The sequence below is a fragment of the Lampris incognitus genome, chromosome 14, assembly GCF_029633865.1.
Source record: "Lampris incognitus isolate fLamInc1 chromosome 14, fLamInc1.hap2, whole genome shotgun sequence".
Taxonomy (NCBI): Eukaryota; Metazoa; Chordata; class Actinopteri; order Lampriformes; family Lampridae; genus Lampris; species Lampris incognitus.
The window spans coordinates 19,637,764-19,656,037 of record NC_079224.1 but is presented as its reverse complement, the minus strand read 5'-3'; the positions used below and the strand labels follow the sequence as shown (position 1 = coordinate 19,656,037).

The 18,274-nt window shown below is 40.1% G+C and overlaps 1 protein-coding gene across 2 annotated transcripts in view; it reads left to right on the top strand.

Moving 5' to 3' along the window:
* Positions 1-18,274, top strand: part of sugt1 (SGT1 homolog, MIS12 kinetochore complex assembly cochaperone) — a 34,634-nt gene that overhangs the window by 1,446 nt on the left and 14,914 nt on the right. The window contains exons 1-7 of one of the 2 annotated variants that reach the window (XM_056292894.1): positions 4,168-4,246; positions 7,009-7,595; positions 7,793-8,476; positions 10,220-10,290; positions 12,136-12,189; positions 17,501-17,529; positions 17,741-17,763. In XM_056292894.1, the coding sequence (XP_056148869.1) occupies positions 8,349-8,476; positions 10,220-10,290; positions 12,136-12,189; positions 17,501-17,529; positions 17,741-17,763 (305 nt within the window). In that variant the 5' untranslated portion in view covers positions 4,168-4,246; positions 7,009-7,595; positions 7,793-8,348. Of the gene's footprint in view, positions 1-4,155; positions 4,247-7,008; positions 7,596-7,792; positions 8,477-10,219; positions 10,291-12,135; positions 12,190-17,500; positions 17,530-17,740; positions 17,764-18,274 lie in introns of those variants that run through there. The other variant, XM_056292893.1, reaches the window with a different exon arrangement.

Genomic DNA, 18,274 nt, shown 5'->3' with positions numbered 1-18,274 from the left:
CGGGGGCTCCGGTTTCCTCCCACAGTCCAAAGACATGTTAGTCAGGTGAATTGGCCGTACTAGATTGTTCCTAGGCGTGTGTGTGTGTGGGGGGGGGCGGCCCCGTGATGACCCGGCGGCCTGTCCAGGGTGTCTCCCCGCCTGCTGCCCAATGACTGCTGGGATAGGCTCCAGCATCCCCGTGACCCTGAGAGCAGGATAAGCGGTTCAGATAATGGATGGATGAACGCTACAATATTTTTAAGATATTTTTTCTAAAGAACATTTTTTAATATAAATTTTAGCCTAATGGTGAACTAAATGAACAATTCGATTTAAAATAATACTGAAATAATTAGCCATTTTGCATCACCCGAGTGGGTGCTACACATTGGTGGTGGTTGAAGTGAGTTACCCCCTTCACTGTGAAGCGCTTTGGATATCTATTAAGATAAAGCACTATATAAATGTAATCTATAGTATTATTATTAAAAGAGGGTTACCAAAGGGGCCGCACGGTGGCGCAGGGGTTAGCGCGGTTGCCTCACAGCAAGAAGGTCCTGGGTTCGAGCCTCAGGGTAGTCCAACCTTGGTGGGTCGTTCTCTGTGTGGAGTTTCCATTTTTTCCCCCGTGCCTTCATGGGTTTTCCTCCGGGGGCTCTGATTTCCTCCCACAGTCCAAAGACATGTCAGCCAAACTAAATTGTCCCTAGGTACGAGTGTGTGTGTGTGTGTGTGTGTGTGTGTGTGTGTGTGTGTGTGTGTGTGTTGGCCCTGTGATGGCCTGGCAGCCTGTCCAGGATGTCTCCCCGCCTGCCGCTCAATGACTGCTGGAATAGGCTCCAGCATCCCTGAGAGCAGGATAAGTGGTTCAGATAATGGATGGATGGTTGAAATAATTAGTCTCAGTTGTTTTTGACAGCAAGAGAGCACACACGATCGGCTCTGTGCATAACCGTAGTCCACTGACTTCCGGTTTCTACTGCAGCGGTCATTACCAATTTCCTTTTTGTTGGCATGTGCTATTGACAATGGCATATTTTTCACGATGCCTGCAATATTTACCATGGATAAATGTCAATAACATGCACAGAATTGTCGAAAAGCGCTATATGAAATGCAACTTGATTGATTAACTTTCACCTGCACCTACCAGCAAACGGGTTAAAAGTTTCAAGTTGTACATATCAAGTTACGTGCTCATCCTCATAATTGTGGACGTAACTTGATATGTACAACTTGAAACTTTTCACCCGTTTGCTGGTAGGTGCAGGTGAAAGTTAGTCAACAAATCTGTGCATGTCGTTGACATTTATCCATGGTAAATCTTGCAGGCATCGTGAAAAATATGCCATTGTCAATAACACACGCCAACAAACAGGAAACTGGTGTGACCACTGCAGTACAAACCGGAAGTCAGTGGACTACAGTTATGCACAGAGTGGATTGACGTGGTCTATCCCTCTTTCCCCCTCCCTCTGATCTGCGAAGTGCAGCATTACAGCGGTATTGAAAACGTAGCATAGCTAGCTAGCTTGCGTTTTTGCTTTATGTCAAGAACTGACGATAGCAGAAGCAATATTGTCCAATATTCGCCTCTTTCAGCCGTCTTGGACAAACAAATTGGGATTTATTTCACGAAAGGACCGAGCTGCGTACGCTCGCTGCTGCGAAAATGTTGTGTGTCGAACTTCATGTAAAACATCATTTTGAACAAGGCATGAGAAAAAGTTCAATGATAAGGCTGATAAAGCTGAATCAGTTCAATCAAGAGGGCAGTGGCCCAGTACGGGAAGCAAAGCAACAAGTTTACAACCCTATGTGCTGCAAATAGCCAAGCTACAGAGAGCAGCTATGAAGTCGCGAAGTGCATTTCTTAACATGTGAAGACATTCTCCAATTGACAGTGTATACTAACCTCAACAGTTTGCAGGGTATATTTGATGGGTTACCAAACAAGGACACAATCATCAACATGATCAAAGAAATGCCCATTTCTGCAAGAACTGTAGAGGCGCATTACAGACATGGCTGTAAATGTAAGGCACCAGCAAATTCTTGCATTGAAAGATACGTTGGTATTCAGTGTAGCTCTTGATGAGAGTGTGGATGTAAACGACGTTCTGCATCTAGCAGTGGTTACCAGATATTGTGACAAAACAAGGGTTGCAGTAAATCGGTAAGATTGAATTAATTTTCATTTTCGCTCGAGCAATTTTCATACATTTGCACAAAGTTGTGTGTGTGCGTGCGTGCATGTGTGTGTGTAGTGCAAATCTTTTGGCATTGTAAAAAATATCTGCAATTCCACATCAGATTGAGATGATATTTCCTAAGTGACACTCTGAGGTGGTGTGCTGTCAGCCTGAAATGAAATTGGTCTGTGGAAACAGGCAGTTTCCGTTTAATTCTAATCTGAATTCGGAGGTAACATAGCTCATATATGACATTCAAGTTGGCTTCAGTTTTGAAATTCCACATCACATTGTGCTAATATTTTCTGAGTGACACTGAGGTGGTGTGTTGTCAGTCTGAAGGGAAATTGGTCTGTGGAAACAGGCATTTTCCTTTTAATTTTAATCTGAATTCAGAGGGACGATAGCTCATGAGGTTTTAGAGGGCTTTAATTTTGAAATTCCACGTTAGATTGTGCTGATATTTTCTGAGCGATACTGTGAGGTGATGTACTCTCAGTCTGAAGTGAAACTGGTCTGTGGAAACAAGCAGTTTCCTTTTAATTCTAATTTGAATTCAGGGGGAACCTAGGTTATGTATGACATTTTACAGGGCTTTAATTTTGAAATTCCACATCAGACGACGCTCATCAGATGAGGCCTGCCGCCCAGTGACTGCTAGGATAGGCTCCAGCGACCCTGAGAGCAGGATAAGCGATTTGGATAATGGATCGATGGATGGATGATGCTAATATTTTCTGAGTGACACTGAGGTGATATGTCTTTAGTCTGAAGTGAAATTGATCTGTGGAAACAGGCAGTTTCCTTTGTAATTCTAAGTCAGAGGGAACACAGCTCATATATGACATATTAAAGGGCTTTAATTTTGAAATTCCACATCAGATTGTGCTAATATTTCCTGAGTGACTCTCTGAGGTGATATGATGTCAGTCTGAAGGGAAATTGGTCTGTTGGAACAGGCAGTTTACTTTTTAATTCTGATCTGAATTCAGGGGAAACATAGCTGATATGACGTTTAGAAGGCTTTAATTTGGAAATTCCACATCAGATTGTGCTAATATTTTCTGAGTGACACTGTGAGGTGGTGTGCTGTCAGTCTCAAGTGAAACTGGTCATTGGAAACAGGCAAGTTTCCTTTTAATTTTAATCTGAATTCAGAGGGAACATAGCTCATATATGACATTTAGAGGGCTTTTATTTTGAAATTCCACATCAGATTGGGCGGATACTTCCAAGTGACACTGAGGTGGTCGGCTATCATTTCTGAAGTAAAATTTGTCTGTGGAAACAGGATGTTTCTAAATGCATTCTGTCATTGTGTTGCTTATAAGTCGGATAGGTCTTTTGAAATGTATTCTTTATTATTAAGTTTTAACTAATTATTCACACAGCTGAAAGGACAGAGCCTCGATTTAAAAAAAAAAAAGCCTCATTTTTTTTAAAATACAGTTTGCAGGCAGTAGTTATTTTATTGATATTAATTGTATTTGTTATTTATTAACTGTTTTATTTAGCTATGGCATTTATTTATTCATTCATTATTGACTGACTGAATGAATGTGAAATCACATGCACTTGATGGTTGTTTATTTTGAAATCAGCTCTTACATGCTTTTACCATAATGCCTATTAAATACATGTATTAAAAAACAACTTGAGGGCAGGCTTTACTGTGTTTTTCGAAGTGTGGGCCGGCTTGACCGCAGTGTTCAACAGGCAGTCTGATTTAGAATAAGACATTTTTGAAAGTGATTTTTTTTTTCTGGCAAAGTTGTAACAAACAACCTAAATCGATTAGTAGTCTATTTGACATGTGTTAATGTCCTACCCCTAAAAAGTCCTCATGCCAAATGCATTTTCCTGAGATTAAATTGGCATGAAATAACCTGAATAACCTCAGTTTTTCTCTTTTAAGGTGTACTTTTGTACAATGGTGTAATTTAATCGACACTGCATAACAGCTAGACCTTTTTTATGGTAGGCGCTGAATGAGGCCTTGCAAGGAGACTCTAGTAACCCTGAGTGGTTTTGCCAGCGCGCCTACGCCCACATACTTCTCAAGAACTACAGCTGTAAGTCTGGTCCTAAAGACTCAGCTCAGGTCCCAAACCTACACATACATGCACTGCACAGACATGTTCATCACAGAATCTTTGCAAAGCGCAAACAATTCTCATAATATTGGCTTGCAGCAAATATAATTCTTACACAGGATGTTGATGGTATCTTTGTGTCGTCAACTCTCATTGGTTTTAATTGCTAACAGTTTACAATTGCATTCAGGGCTGGGCAATAATCAAATATTAATGTTTATTGTGTTTCAGTGGTATTGCATCAAAATGAAATTTGGATATTGTGATACACAATTTTGTTGTTTAATCATAACAAGAATCTTTTTCCTAAAATTGTCATAAAATGAAGTCTGAAATATTTGACGGAGTCTTATTTGAAAACGTGTTTTGATTTGATATTAAAATTTAGATTATCAAACTGTTCAGTATGATGAACCGCTGTTGATTCTCGAATATGGTATTTTTGCTATGTAAGCAGATGTCATATATGTTGATATTGTGTAAAATCAATAATATGATAAAATGATAATCAACTTGATATTTTCCATGTCGCGTGGCACTTATTGAATAGTTTTGATTTATAATAACAAAACAACACGAGGTAAAGGTGCTGTATATAAGATTTGGAACATTATAGCAGCAAACAACTATTTGCTATGTAAAGAGATAGTGAAGTAATGGCGTCCTGAGCAGAGAATGAAGTCACACTCCCTGTGTGTGTGTTGAAATCCGAGTTTCTCTGTTCTTTGTTTTGGAAGCCGGTCCGGCTGTGCATGCATGTAAGTGCATGCGAGTAGCTATTGTTAGCGGGATAGCTAGCAAGCTGATAATTACGTTACATGGATTTAGGTCACTCGGCAGACCGACGAAATAGTTTCTTACCAAGCTGGATACATTACTAATGTTAATTTAATGACTATACTGTAAAAATCAATATTCCAACCAACAAAATACCCAAGAACGCAAAATAGCCAGATAGCCAAGAATGCAAGGGGGGGGGGGGGCTTGTTTTGTTGAGCATGCATAAAGATGCTTGTTTTGTTTTCGTCTGAGATGCTGGTGCTGAATGTTGTATATAGCACCTTTAATGTGACTAGGATAGGTCCTCCTTCAGGAGACCTGGAGTCACAGTTCTGGAATCAACTTCATCACTTTAAGAGAAGTTTTTTTTTTTAACATAAGATTTATTTTGTGATATTGGGCTATACAAGTAAAATTGACTTGACTTGACTTGGGGCTGGGTGGTACATCGACTTTTTATGTTATATCGATATATTTTCAAACAAGATATAGGATGAAACAATACCGTTTTTACGATATAGTTTGCTGTTGCATTAAAATACATAATGTGTTTCTTAACACTAGAACGACCGGGATTTCACTTTTACCTAAAACGACCATGGGCGGTCAAATTGACGGCCAGTTTTTAAACTCTGTAGTCTGTCAGGATAAATGCCCAATTGAGATATTAATGCATTGCATATGTTTGTATGTCTGTTAGGAAACGACTGACACCAAAATTAACATTTTAAAAACTATAATACTATTTTTAAACAATTTAAACTTCAGAGGGAAGTGGTCAAACTTGAATAGCAAAATTCAAAAAGTGAAAATATTACTTGAAATACAAAACAGAAAACACATTTTGCTAATCTAACAAACTTAACAAGGCCTATAAAACGTGAAATGTAAAAAAAAAACAAAAAAAAAACTGAAAATAAATATTGAAACAGTCCCAAACAACGACCGGAACTTAAAAACTACTAGAATGACCGTGGGCAGTCATTTTGACCGTCATGGTTTTTAAACTCTATATTCTGTCAAGATAAATACCCAATTGAGATATTAATGCATTATATACTATGTTGGTATGTCTGTTAAGAAACTGACACCAAAATTAAAATTTTAACAACTTTTAAGACTGTGTTTCAAACAATTTAAATGGCCAATGTCCAATGCTTTTAAATACTGCAACGCCTCGGTGGTAGTCATGGTGCATCTGAAACGGTGTCTGTAACCAGACATGTTGGCAATAATCAAAAATCAAATTTAGTATTTTTTCTCTGCACTGGAGAACGCTAGTTTCCAGTGCAATGAACTTTGTGAAGGAAATGATGCGACCAAAACATGTTATAAATAGTGACATGACGCGCACAATGTGACATGACGCGTAAATTACAAGCGACCATTTTGACCGCTCATGGTCGTTTTAGGTAGATCTTGGTTTGAAACTCATTTTAAATGCAAATATATTCAATTTTAGGAGAATTCGGGGAGCGGCAGGTCTGTATCTTTTTCCCCCCCAGTAAAGTTATTAAACATTGAAAATCCAAACCGGTCATAATAACCGTTTTGGAATGCACTTTGCATTCTCAGAGATAGGCCTATTTTTATTTAATGTAGGCTATATATTTTAGATAATTTTTCATTTACATGTTGATGTATTGTGCAGCTGTATATTTGAAAACACGGAAGGAAACCCTGTCTTTGCATTTTATTTTGATCTGTTTTAAGAAAAGTGCTTGTGACATCTCTCGTGTGGCTTTGACTTACAACTGAACATTTAGCCCTCTTCATAGGAAATACTGAGATACATATCATGTATTGCCGTTCAGCCTAGAAATACCGAGATATAATTTTTGCTCCATATTGCCCAGCCCTAATAAGATTTGACCTTTTTTTCATCCATCTTAAAGTTTTGAAGTCGAAATTATTGATTTAATTGTGAACAACATGGTTTTCGTGTCTTTCTGACTCCTCAGGTGCCGTTGATGATGCCAAGAAAGCCCAACAGCTAAACCCCAGCCTTCCCCTTGCCTTCATGCGAACTGGGTGTGTGATACAGTATGAAAAAGAGAATGGGGGAAAATAGAAAATGTGTGTGTCTTATGTAAAGATGAAGAATTGTAATTCAAAATTTGATACTCACCTTTTTAGTCATCCACTGGTTTTGCCTGAAAGTAAGTCATGTTAAGATTCCGCTTGGTTTTTCAATCATCCTAAGACATTGTGCAGTAAGAATAGTTTTTGTGCCCTCTTTCTCAGCACAGAAATTTCTGTCTTATTTCTGCTATTGAATTTTTGGTAGCCGAATTTTCAAAGTATAAGAGAAACTGTTTACTATATCTTTAAGTGTATAGGTATTTATTTTATTCATTTAACTAATTTTAAAGTTATTCCTGTTCTCAAAAACTTTGTCAAGGTTCATTATCAGAGATGCACATAACTGGTGCGTATGTGTGGTCAAAATAAACGATGCACAGCAGATAATACGAAAAAAGGCACTTTGCGTACCAACATTTTTGGGACACACTTACTGAAACAACAGGATTTTCTCCATGTATCACTGGTAAGAAAATCATGACAAATGTGTCAATTTTAATAATCAGTTGTTAATCATGCAACTTTTAGCCTTCGTTCTTAAGTGGATGTGTTTTTTTTTGTTTTTTTTCCAGGTTAGCAAGGTTAACTGTTAAGCCTTGATCTCCGGCAAATAGTTAGCTTGCGTTACAACTAGCTTAATGTTAATTTTTTCTCTGGTTTTAGGATTTTCATCCATTCATCAAAATGTCCAAGAAGCAATCTACATTAAGTAATTACTTTGGTGTTGCACCACCTCCAAAGAGATGCCAGACTGAACCTTGACATAAAAAAACGTGTATTCGCGGAAAAGTGGCTGCAGGAAGTAGCCTGGCTCCAAACAGATGGCGACTGCACAGAGATGTGGTGCAAAATATGCTGTGAAAATCCCAATCTTTCAGATAAAAGCAGCACCTTTTATATTGGGACAAAAAGTACAGGAAAGAGACTGTTTCAAATGCTGATGCTGACAGGGACAAGGCTGATGTATTGAGAGGTCTAATTGACCTTTCGCAAAGTCCCCCTCCCTAGTTACTGTTGCTATGCCCATCAAGCTTTTCAGAACCATCCAGGAAGTAGCCGGAAAACCCCAAAACATGAAGGAAGAAATCAGCGCATTCCCAGAGAAAATAAGTGATGTATTTTGGAGTAATTCATCCTTAATATCATCCCATGAAAGGCAGGAGGGGTTACAGTATGCAGGAGGGATACATTCAGAATATTAAAAGTAAAACTGACTTTTATGGACTCCGGGCTGCCAGGTGGGACTGTAATTGAGGGTAAAACTTACCGGTCGCAGTCAAAGAATGAGAAAACCCATCAGCTAATTCTGAAACACATTGTGGACCAATTGTGCTCCTGCACTGTAGGGTAAGTTAATATTTCAGCTATTATTGGTATATTTTTAATAAGCCATTGTCAACATCACCGTATTATAGTGTTGATTTTGGCCAAGGTACCCCATGGCATTCTTTTATCCAGGCTTTTTTGGGGGTTCTGTATGGGCTTCTGGGGGTCGGAGGTTTGGCCAGTGACATGCCCCGGGGGCTGGGGGAACCGTTCCATGATTTTCTTTTTTACCTTTGGACCAGAACCGGTATTTTCAACAAAATAAGGCTAACGAGATGCCCCCGCGGGCGGGATGACTTTGCCGAATGGCCGGTCCCCACCTGGAGCTCACAGAGAGGGAGAAACGTTTAAAATAGGCCGGATATGAGGAGGTCAGACTGGCCAGAGACCATCTCAAGGCCCAGCCGACCCTCCCCACGGGTCTTTAAGCTCTGAAATGAAAGGTGGAACCTAGCTAACCTGTGACTAGCATAACAAAGTTATGTTAGTGGGTTAGCTATCATTAAATTATGTATCTGTGGCCACAGACTAAGCTGGTTACGTTCATCAGGTACATTAATAATGTTATTTTGTTAGCCAGTAATGCATTGATATATTGATAATGGTGGTAATCATTGTGTGGGTAAAAGTAACAGTAATAATATGTTAGCTATATTAGCTATCGATAATAGGTAGTAACAAGCTTAGCTTGGAGCAGACAGGTATTTTTGTTGATTTTGGATGGATTAAGCTGGTCATGGGGTCTGCTATACTGTGAAATCCATTGCTGACATTGCGCTTCCTGCGTTTTGGGTTTCGCGAAGGGAAAGCAAATTACACCCTCTCCATACTTTTCAGATATCTAGTATCTGATTTGCAGATCCCATAGCATTTTGCTGTCTGAAAGCATGACGGACCTCCCTCACATAGAAACCGTTGCTAAGGTAGGATTGGACAAGCACCGTTCTGGGGTGGTACTTTGCGAAAGTTCAGTTCGTGAGTTTGAAAGCAGATATGAATCCCTTAAGTCATGTGATCAGTTTTTAATTTTTGATACTTCAACTTGGCCTCAATAAATGCAAGACCTCCACAGTTTTGGCAACACAACACTTACTAACATCCTTCAGAAATACGAGGCCAGCTTGTCTGTTGACTGAGACTCCACTGTAAGAGAATGGAGGCATTTAAAGCAAGCAGGAAAACGTTCGGCGGGCTCTTCTATGAATGACTTGGTCAACACAGTGAAGATAAGTAATCCAGATAGTTATTTCAACATTCATAAAGTCTTTCTGTTGTCCCTTACACTGCCCTTGAGCAGTGTTGCATGTGAGGGGGGATTTCACTTCAAAATATAATAAAAACCCAAGTACAGATCCTGTCTGTCAGACTCTCGCCTCTCATCCCTGATGCACATCCACTTGTCTAAGATGACAACAGAGACTTTTGATCCGAAGCCAGCTGTTGACTTATGGATGCAAACAGCTAATCGCAGACTCAACCAGGGAGAAAGAAGTAGGCTTCCATCTTCATCTGCCATGTTTGAAAGATAGGAACACAGTGAGGAGAGCAGTCAGGAGGGTAGTGATGACAACAGCTTTTAGGATAACCGTGCCGTGTAAACACTGTACCAAGCAACATCTCCAGGTGCTCCCTTGAGAACCAGACCAAAAAAGTTATGTGTACCTCTGGTCATTATCATAATTTTGCTCTTTGAAATGGAGTTGCCTTTCTCTCTTTTGTTAGTTGGTCTGTGTTCTAAGTTGTGTGTTTGTCCTCACTCCACAGAATTGCAGAGTACCACCTGAACCACTTTGAGTCATCATACGAAGCCTTCACTCAGGGACACCAGCTGGACAGTGAGTACAGCCCATCCTGGCCTTGGAGAAACACTTGGCTCTTTCTGCACTGACCACTGCATTAAAACTCTCCTACTGATCCTCTCTATTTGCTCTCCAAAGTACAAATAGCTAGAAGGATGTCTGCTTTCTTTTTTTCGCCCCCATACCCTACCCGTCTCTTTTCTATTGTGTTCACATAAGAGGTTTTTGGATTTCTACAATTATGTCAAGTGTAATGACAATATTTTTCTTAGAATCATCAATAGCACAGCATTACTATAATCTATCACTGAGTTTCATCCCAGAATTAGATTTAAAGAGTGTAATGATTTGATTCGATGGTTGTCCTCTCAAGTTTCCCCTTTGGCTCCATTCCTTCACAAAATTAGCTTTATATATATGTTTATATATATGTGTGTGTGTGTATATACACTACCGTTCAAAAGTTTGGGATCACCCAAACAATTTTGTGTTTTCCATGAAAAGTCACACTTATTCACCACCATATGTTGTGAAATGAATAGAAAATAGTCAAGACATTGACAAGGTTAGAAATAATGATTTGTATTTGAAATAAGATTTTTTTTACATCAAACTTTGCTTTCGTCAAAGAATCCTCCATTTGCAGCAATTACAGCATTGCAGACCTTTGGCATTCTAGCTGTTAATTTGTTGAGGTAATCTGGAGAAATTGCACCCCACGCTTCCAGAAGCAGCTCCCACAAGTTGGATTGGTTGGATGGGCACTTCTTTGAGCAGATTGAGTTTCTGGAGCATCACATTTGTGGGGTCAATTAAACGCTCAAAATGGCCAGAAAAAGAGAACTTTCATCTGAAACTCGACAGTCTATTCTTGTTCTTAGAAATGAAGGCTATTCCATGCGAGAAATTGCTAAGAAATTGAAGATTTCCGACACCGGTGTGTACTACTCCCTTCAGAGGACAGCACAAACAGGCTCTAACAGGTACTATTTAATGAAGATGCCAGTTGGGGACCTGTGAGGCGTCTGTTTCTCAAACTAGAGACTCTAATGTACTTATCTTCTTGCTCAGTTGTGCAACGCGGCCTCCCACTTCTTTTTCTACTCTGGTTAGAGCCTGTTTGTGCTGTCCTCTGAAGGGAGTAGTACACACCGGTGTAGGAAATCTTCAATTTCTTAGCAATTTCTCGCATGGAATAGCCTTCATTTCTAAGAACAAGAATAGACTGTCGAGTTTCAGATGAAAGTTCTCTTTTTCTGGCCATTTTGAGCGTTTAATTGACCCCACAAATGTGATGCTCCAGAAACTCAATCTGCTCAAAGAAGTGCCCATCCAACCAATCCAACTTGTGGGAGCTGCTTCTGGAAGCGTGGGGTGCAATTTCTCCAGATTACCTCAACAAATTAACAGCTAGAATGCCAAAGGTCTGCAATGCTGTAATTGCTGCAAATGGAGGATTCTTTGACGAAAGCAAAGTTTGATGTAAAAAAAATCTTATTTCAAATACAAATCATTATTTCTAACCTTGTCAATGTCTTGACTCTATTTTCTATTCATTTCACAACATATGGTGGTGAATAAGTGTGACTTTTCATGGAAAACACAAAATTGTTTGGGTGATCCCAAACTTTTGAACGGTAGTGTATATATATATATATATATATATATATATATATATATATATATATATATATATATCCAGTGGGTCAAAGGACTTTCCTGAATTCTCTGAATAAGTAGATTTGCTGGATAGTTTCTATGCCTGGTCAGGTGGTATTACTGTTTAACAGATATAGAGGAATAACACAGATGTACGTTTATTCTTTCTCTTCTATTTTCTCATTTCCTGTACTTGGTTCCTTTTTTTTGTTCATCCCACAGGTTCTAACAAAACCTTTGAGATTTGGATCCAGCGCTGTGAGGAGATGATAGGAAGTAAGTAGCCCACTGAGGTCTCTATTAAGCCAGTAGTTTTTCATGTTCCTTTTTTTCTGCTTTCCAATTCTGGAGCTCAAACCTGCATCTCACCACCCCAGTAAGGGAGCCTTTCACCCAATCTGGCAGATTAGCATGCCTGCATGCGTGTGAATATTAGGGTTGTACAGTCTCCTAGTACTAAAAAAAAGTACTTTACTACCAACATTTTACTATGCCAACATTTTGATGAAATTCAGTACTTTATGAAAATGCACTGGATCCTACTTGGTTCTGCAGCAAATTGATTGTCATACCTCAGGAAGACTGTACCTTTAAGAATTGAAGGGAACGTTGATGTAGCATGCCTAATGGCCTGTGTGTGTGTTGAGGAGGTGGAGCTGTGAGAGATCTTGCTGTGTAGCTCTGTGTCTTCACAGAGGAAAACAGTAGTTAACTAGTTATGATGGCCATGGTCAATAACACTTCCTGTCACCGTTTTTTTAAACCAGGAAATCAAAGGGAAATACAGCAACACTTCTCTGACATAGCCACTTATATGGGTACACCTGACAATATTACAGCAACTCTTGACAAAAGACATTTCCAAGTTTGTCTCGCTGAGGAAGGCAACAGTGAAATCTAGTCGTCAAGTCAAATTTATTTATAAAGCACATTAAAAACAACCCACATTGGACAAAGTGCTGTACAGACCAGAGCAGGTGGCTAAAACAATTACAAGAAACACAACACCAACATAAACAATAAGGCACATAGCTCATAGGCACAAATAAACAACACATGGGCATAGGCACAAGCCAGAAATCAGCCACATCAGGAGGATTCAAATGCTAATGAATAAAAGTAAGTTCTGAGCCAGGACTTAAAAGAGTTGATGGAGGGGGTAGATCTGATAAGGAGGGGAATGCTGTTCCACTCTAGGGGCTGCAACTGCAAAGGGGCGGTCACCCTTGAGCTTAAGTTTATATGACAGGACAGCCAGGAGCCCCAAGTCAGCCGACCTGAGGGACCTGGAGGTAGAATAAAGGGTTAAAAGGTCTGCCATATAGGAGGGGGGCAGTCCATTTAGGGTTTTATAAAGAAACAGGAGAACCTTAAAATCAATTCTGAGCCACACAGACAACCAGTGGCGAGAACCCAGTATAGGGGTAATATGGTCCCTCTTCTGGGTCGCTGTCAGAAGGCTGGATGCGGCATTCTTGACCAGTTGCAGACAGGGCAGGGATGACTGACTAATCCCAATATACTTGGAGTTGCAATAGTCCAAGCGGGAGGATATAAAAGTGTGGATGTCTAGTGTACATTAAAGTGTTTAGATGGTTTATCAAGTGCCAAGCTGTTGTTAACATAGTGCCCACTTGTAAGTTAAATCAGAACCCTCCATTCTCCATATTCATTTGATGAATCCAAACTGGTAGTCTAGCTAAAAACTGAATACACACACAAATGCAAACTATTTTAAACCTAAACCTTGTGATTCTGCATCATTCCGGGACAAAATATGTGTTTGTGCTCACAAAGTTAATGAATGCATATTTCACATGGTTGTAGAATACAGCATTTACAGCTTCCAGGTGACCTTGTCGATGACATGTATTTTGTGTAAAGATGTGTTGAGAAATATATATATTTGTTGAGCACTTTTATCTACACCATTGATGGTTTCCGGAAAATATATGTAGGAAAAAACTTTAATTCATAGCAGTAAAAGCCTGCTATGAATTAAGATAGCCAACTTGCAAGATAGCCAACTTTGCAGCTGTTGAGTGCGCGATGCACGAAACAGGCTTGTACTGCTATGAATTAAAGTTTTTTTCCTACATCTATCTTAATATTCCGCCCCTCATTTGCTGAGCACTTTCATCAACACCGTTGACGGTTTCTGAAAAAAAAAAACGCTATATGTATAACTTTGTTAAAGAAACACTCAATGGTAGGGAAAGTGCTCAACAAATAAGGAGCAAAATAATCCAGTGAGTCAAGTAAATTCTTTGAGACAGTACAAGCCTGTTTCATTTCATAAGCAATCATAAGTTGGACAGCTGATGATTGTCATATATATATATCAGTATAGATGTAGGAAAAAAAACTTTTAATACATAGCAGTACAAACTTGTTTCGTGCGTCGCGCACTCATCAGCTGCTAATGTGATTCAACAAAGAAAACACAGTATACGTTTCCCCGCGTCACACCCCTAATTTCGGTGGACAGCAACCAATGAGAGGAGAAAACGTTTTGAACTATTACAACCAATGGGGTAGGTACACTATATGTACAAAAGTATTGGGACACCTGGCCATTACACCTACAGGGGCTTTTATGACATCCCATTCTAAATCCATAGGCATTAATATGGAGTTGGTCCCCCCTTTGCAGCTATAACAGCTTTCACTCTTCTGGGAAGGCTTTTCACAAGATTTTGGAGTGTGTCTGTGGGAATTTTTGCCCATTCCTCCAGAAGAGCATTTGTGAGGTCAGGCACTGATGTTGGACGAGAATACCTGGCTCGCAATCGCCATTCTAGTTCATCCCAAAGGTGTTCGATGGGGTTGAGGTCAGGGCTCTGTGCAGGCCAGTCAAGTTCTTCCACACCAAACTCACCCAACCATGTCTTAATGGACCTTGCTTTGTTCAATGGGGCACAGTCATGCTGGAACAGAAAAGGGCCCTCCCCAAACTGTTCCTACAAACTTGGAAGCATAGAATTCTCCAAATTGTCTTGGTATGATGAAGCATTAAGATTTCCCTTCACTGGAACTAAGGTGCCTAGCCCAACCCCTGAAAAACAACCCCATACCATTATCCCTCCTCCACCAAACTTTACAGTTGGCACAATGTGCAGTCAGGCAGATAACATTCACCTGGCATCAGCCAAACCCAGACTCGTACATCAGACTGCCAGACAGAGAAGCATGATTCGTCTCTCCACAGAACATGTTTCCACTACTCCACAGTCCAGTGGCAACGTGCTTTACACCACTCCATCCGACGCTTGGCATTGTGCTTGGCGATGAAAGGCTTGCATGCAGTCGCTCGGCCATGGAAACCCATTCCATGAAGCTCCCGGCACACAGTTTTTGTGCTGATGTTAATGCCAGAGGAAGTCTGGAACTCTGCAGTTATTGAGTCAACAGAGCGTTGGCGACTTTAACGCACTATGCGCCTCAGCACTCGTTGACCCCGCTGTGTGACTTTGTTGCTGAGTTGCTGTTGTTCCTAAACGCTTCCACTTTTCAATAATACCACTTACAGTTGACCGTGGAACATCTAGCAAGGAAGAAATTTCACGAACTGACTTATTGCAAAGGTGGCATCCTATAACAGTACCACACTTGAATTCACCGAGCGCTTCAGAACGACCCATTCTTTCACATATGTTTGTAAATGCAGACTGCATGGCTGGCTGCTGGATTTTATACACCTGTGGCAATGGGTCTGAATGAAACACCTGAATTCAGTGATGAAGAGGTGTGTCTCAATACTTTTGTACATATAGTGTAACTTACGATGCATAGCAACCAATGGTGGGGTAGAAAACATTACAATGGGGTAAGGGGATGGGCTTGTTTTGAAAAAGCATTTAAATGACCAAGGTACTGTTGAAATAGCCTACATTTAGAATATGACAAGATAACGGCAAATGGGGTAACTCATGTATATCATTTAATGGGGTGGTGTTGGGGCAGGGAGAGCAGGCAGTTAAAATATAAAAAGATACAACAGCTAATAAATGTCACGTGTATCATCTAATGGGGGGGGGGGGTAATAAAGACATTTTACTTGTAATTACAAAGGAGTTTTTTTTCGGTGTCTACAGCTGGTGGCCAATTTATTTCTACTATTCAAGGTGGACAGATCAGATCAAATACTTTTCTGCCAAGCACAGGTCACATCTTTTGCTGCTAATTGAATATGCACTACTCTTTGCAAGGATTTTCCATGAAATAGAGTAACTGATATTCTTGTCTACCAATGACCAAATATGTCGGTTCAAGGCCATTGCATTTCTTGCATGCTCATTTCTGAAGCTAAGATTATCCTCTTGAAAAAGAATTGGCTTGATTCAGAAATCTGGTACAGCTGCTTGATACTTGATAGGAAATGTTTCATGCCAAGAAGAAAGGGGTCCATGATCTACTGAGATTCCAAAACCATATAAAGGTGGTACATAACTGACTTGACTAAAGTTAAATGTTCAAGTATTAACATTCTACAAAAACTTGCATGTAAATAATTTACATATATGTAAATTATAAGCAGGCCAGGTCTTAAGTAACTCATTCTTTGATTTTGTAAATATTTTTCTAAAAAGATGTCAAATTTGTTTGATTTTATGAGAAGCTCATCAGTAACTTACTGACATCTATTTTGAATTTATATTGGGTTTGGAAACAACAGTAGTGTGTATTCAGTCTTGGAGGGTTTAAACAGTATCATTCAGTTTAATGAAATACCCATTACTCTGTCTGGGGTAGTATGAGTTTTAGGTTTGAAATAAGTAGGGAGCCACAAATTGCGCTTGTCCCAGATCATCACAAGTAAACAAGCACATGAGTTTTTAACCAAACACGCTTCATACCCATGCAAGTACACACTCCCAGAAGCATTATGATTCATCAGAGCTGGCGCTGCTGATGTTTGAAAGCCCCCAATGAGGCTGCTTCCCCTTCCCAATCTGTCAGAAGCCCGCTCACTGAAACTGTGTACTTGGGCATATGCATGTGTGGACGTGCACGCACACAGCTGGAAATTACCGCCACAAACTTGAAAGACTCCCAGTCACCTGGCGTTCCTGTCTCCTGTTCAGTGCCCCTAGCAACATAAAAATACACACATGCACACAGACACACACACACACACACACCCACACTTCCCCATTTCAAACTCGACCTCATTAAGACAACAAGCCTGCTACGATCTCGTATCTCTCTCCCCTCTGAAAGAGTCAGTGAATAATGTATGATAGCACGCTGGTAAACGGTGATCAGGCTTGTTAGGGCGCACGGGGCTTTTAATGGGCGTGGACAGAACAGTAAACAAGCCAGCTGCAAGCCTTCGGAGGGGACGGGGGGGCTGTATGTTTAGGTTGTTTATTGATCCACGAACAAATGTGTGTCAACATGAAAGTTGTGTTTACAGCCGATAGATCGTCACATCTCAAAAAAAGGAAGCGAGCGAGATCTAACCCAGTCTGATGGTCGTATTTTGAGTCACTGCCCTCATATGTTTCGCCTATCTCTCTCTCTCTCTCTCTCTCTCTCTCTCTCTCTCTCTCTCTCTCTCTCTCTCTCTCTCTCTCTCTCTCACCAGAGCAGAATCAGAACGGCAACGTCAGCAGGGTGAGTTTCCCTGTCGGGCCATCTGGGGGCACCATTGTCCCTCGGCATGTCCATACAGCATCAGCCTCGCATACACCCCTGCTCAGAAAAGGATGCCTTACTAAGCTCTGTTGTTTATCTTTTTCTCTCTGTGTGCCTGTTATGTCCCTCTGGCTATCAACTCATCTCTCTTTAACTGCCTCTCTTTGTTACTGCCTGAATGACCCGGCAGACACCGGCAGCTCCACCTGCCAAGTAAGTGCTCATATAAACAGCTATATACACCTAATTAGCCACTGAACCTTGTTCAGAAAACCCTATTCCTTGTTTGTTTGTTCGTTTATATATTTACAGGGTTTTCATATAATTTAGAACCGGATTGATTTTCAAAGTACAGTCTTCATTTTAATTATGTGTGACTGTGGAAAAGGGAATCGCTACCACATCTCCCTCACTGATGGGTTAATTAATGCTATTACTTATGAATGTGAACCCTCATTATTTCTAAATTTGATTAGACCTGTTATAGGTGTGCAATTCGTGTATGAAGAGATTACTTGTTGATGTGGGTTGAAGGTTGTTATTAAATCTGATCTGTTAGATAGGAACTATGTATTTGACATAAGTGGAATTATACATGCAGCTATATTGAGCTATAAATGAATGTATATTGATGGATAGATTTTGTATTGTCATCAGTCACTCATGTATATATATAATTATTTGAACCATAATATTTTTTTCCATTGAGCTTCTGTGCTGATTT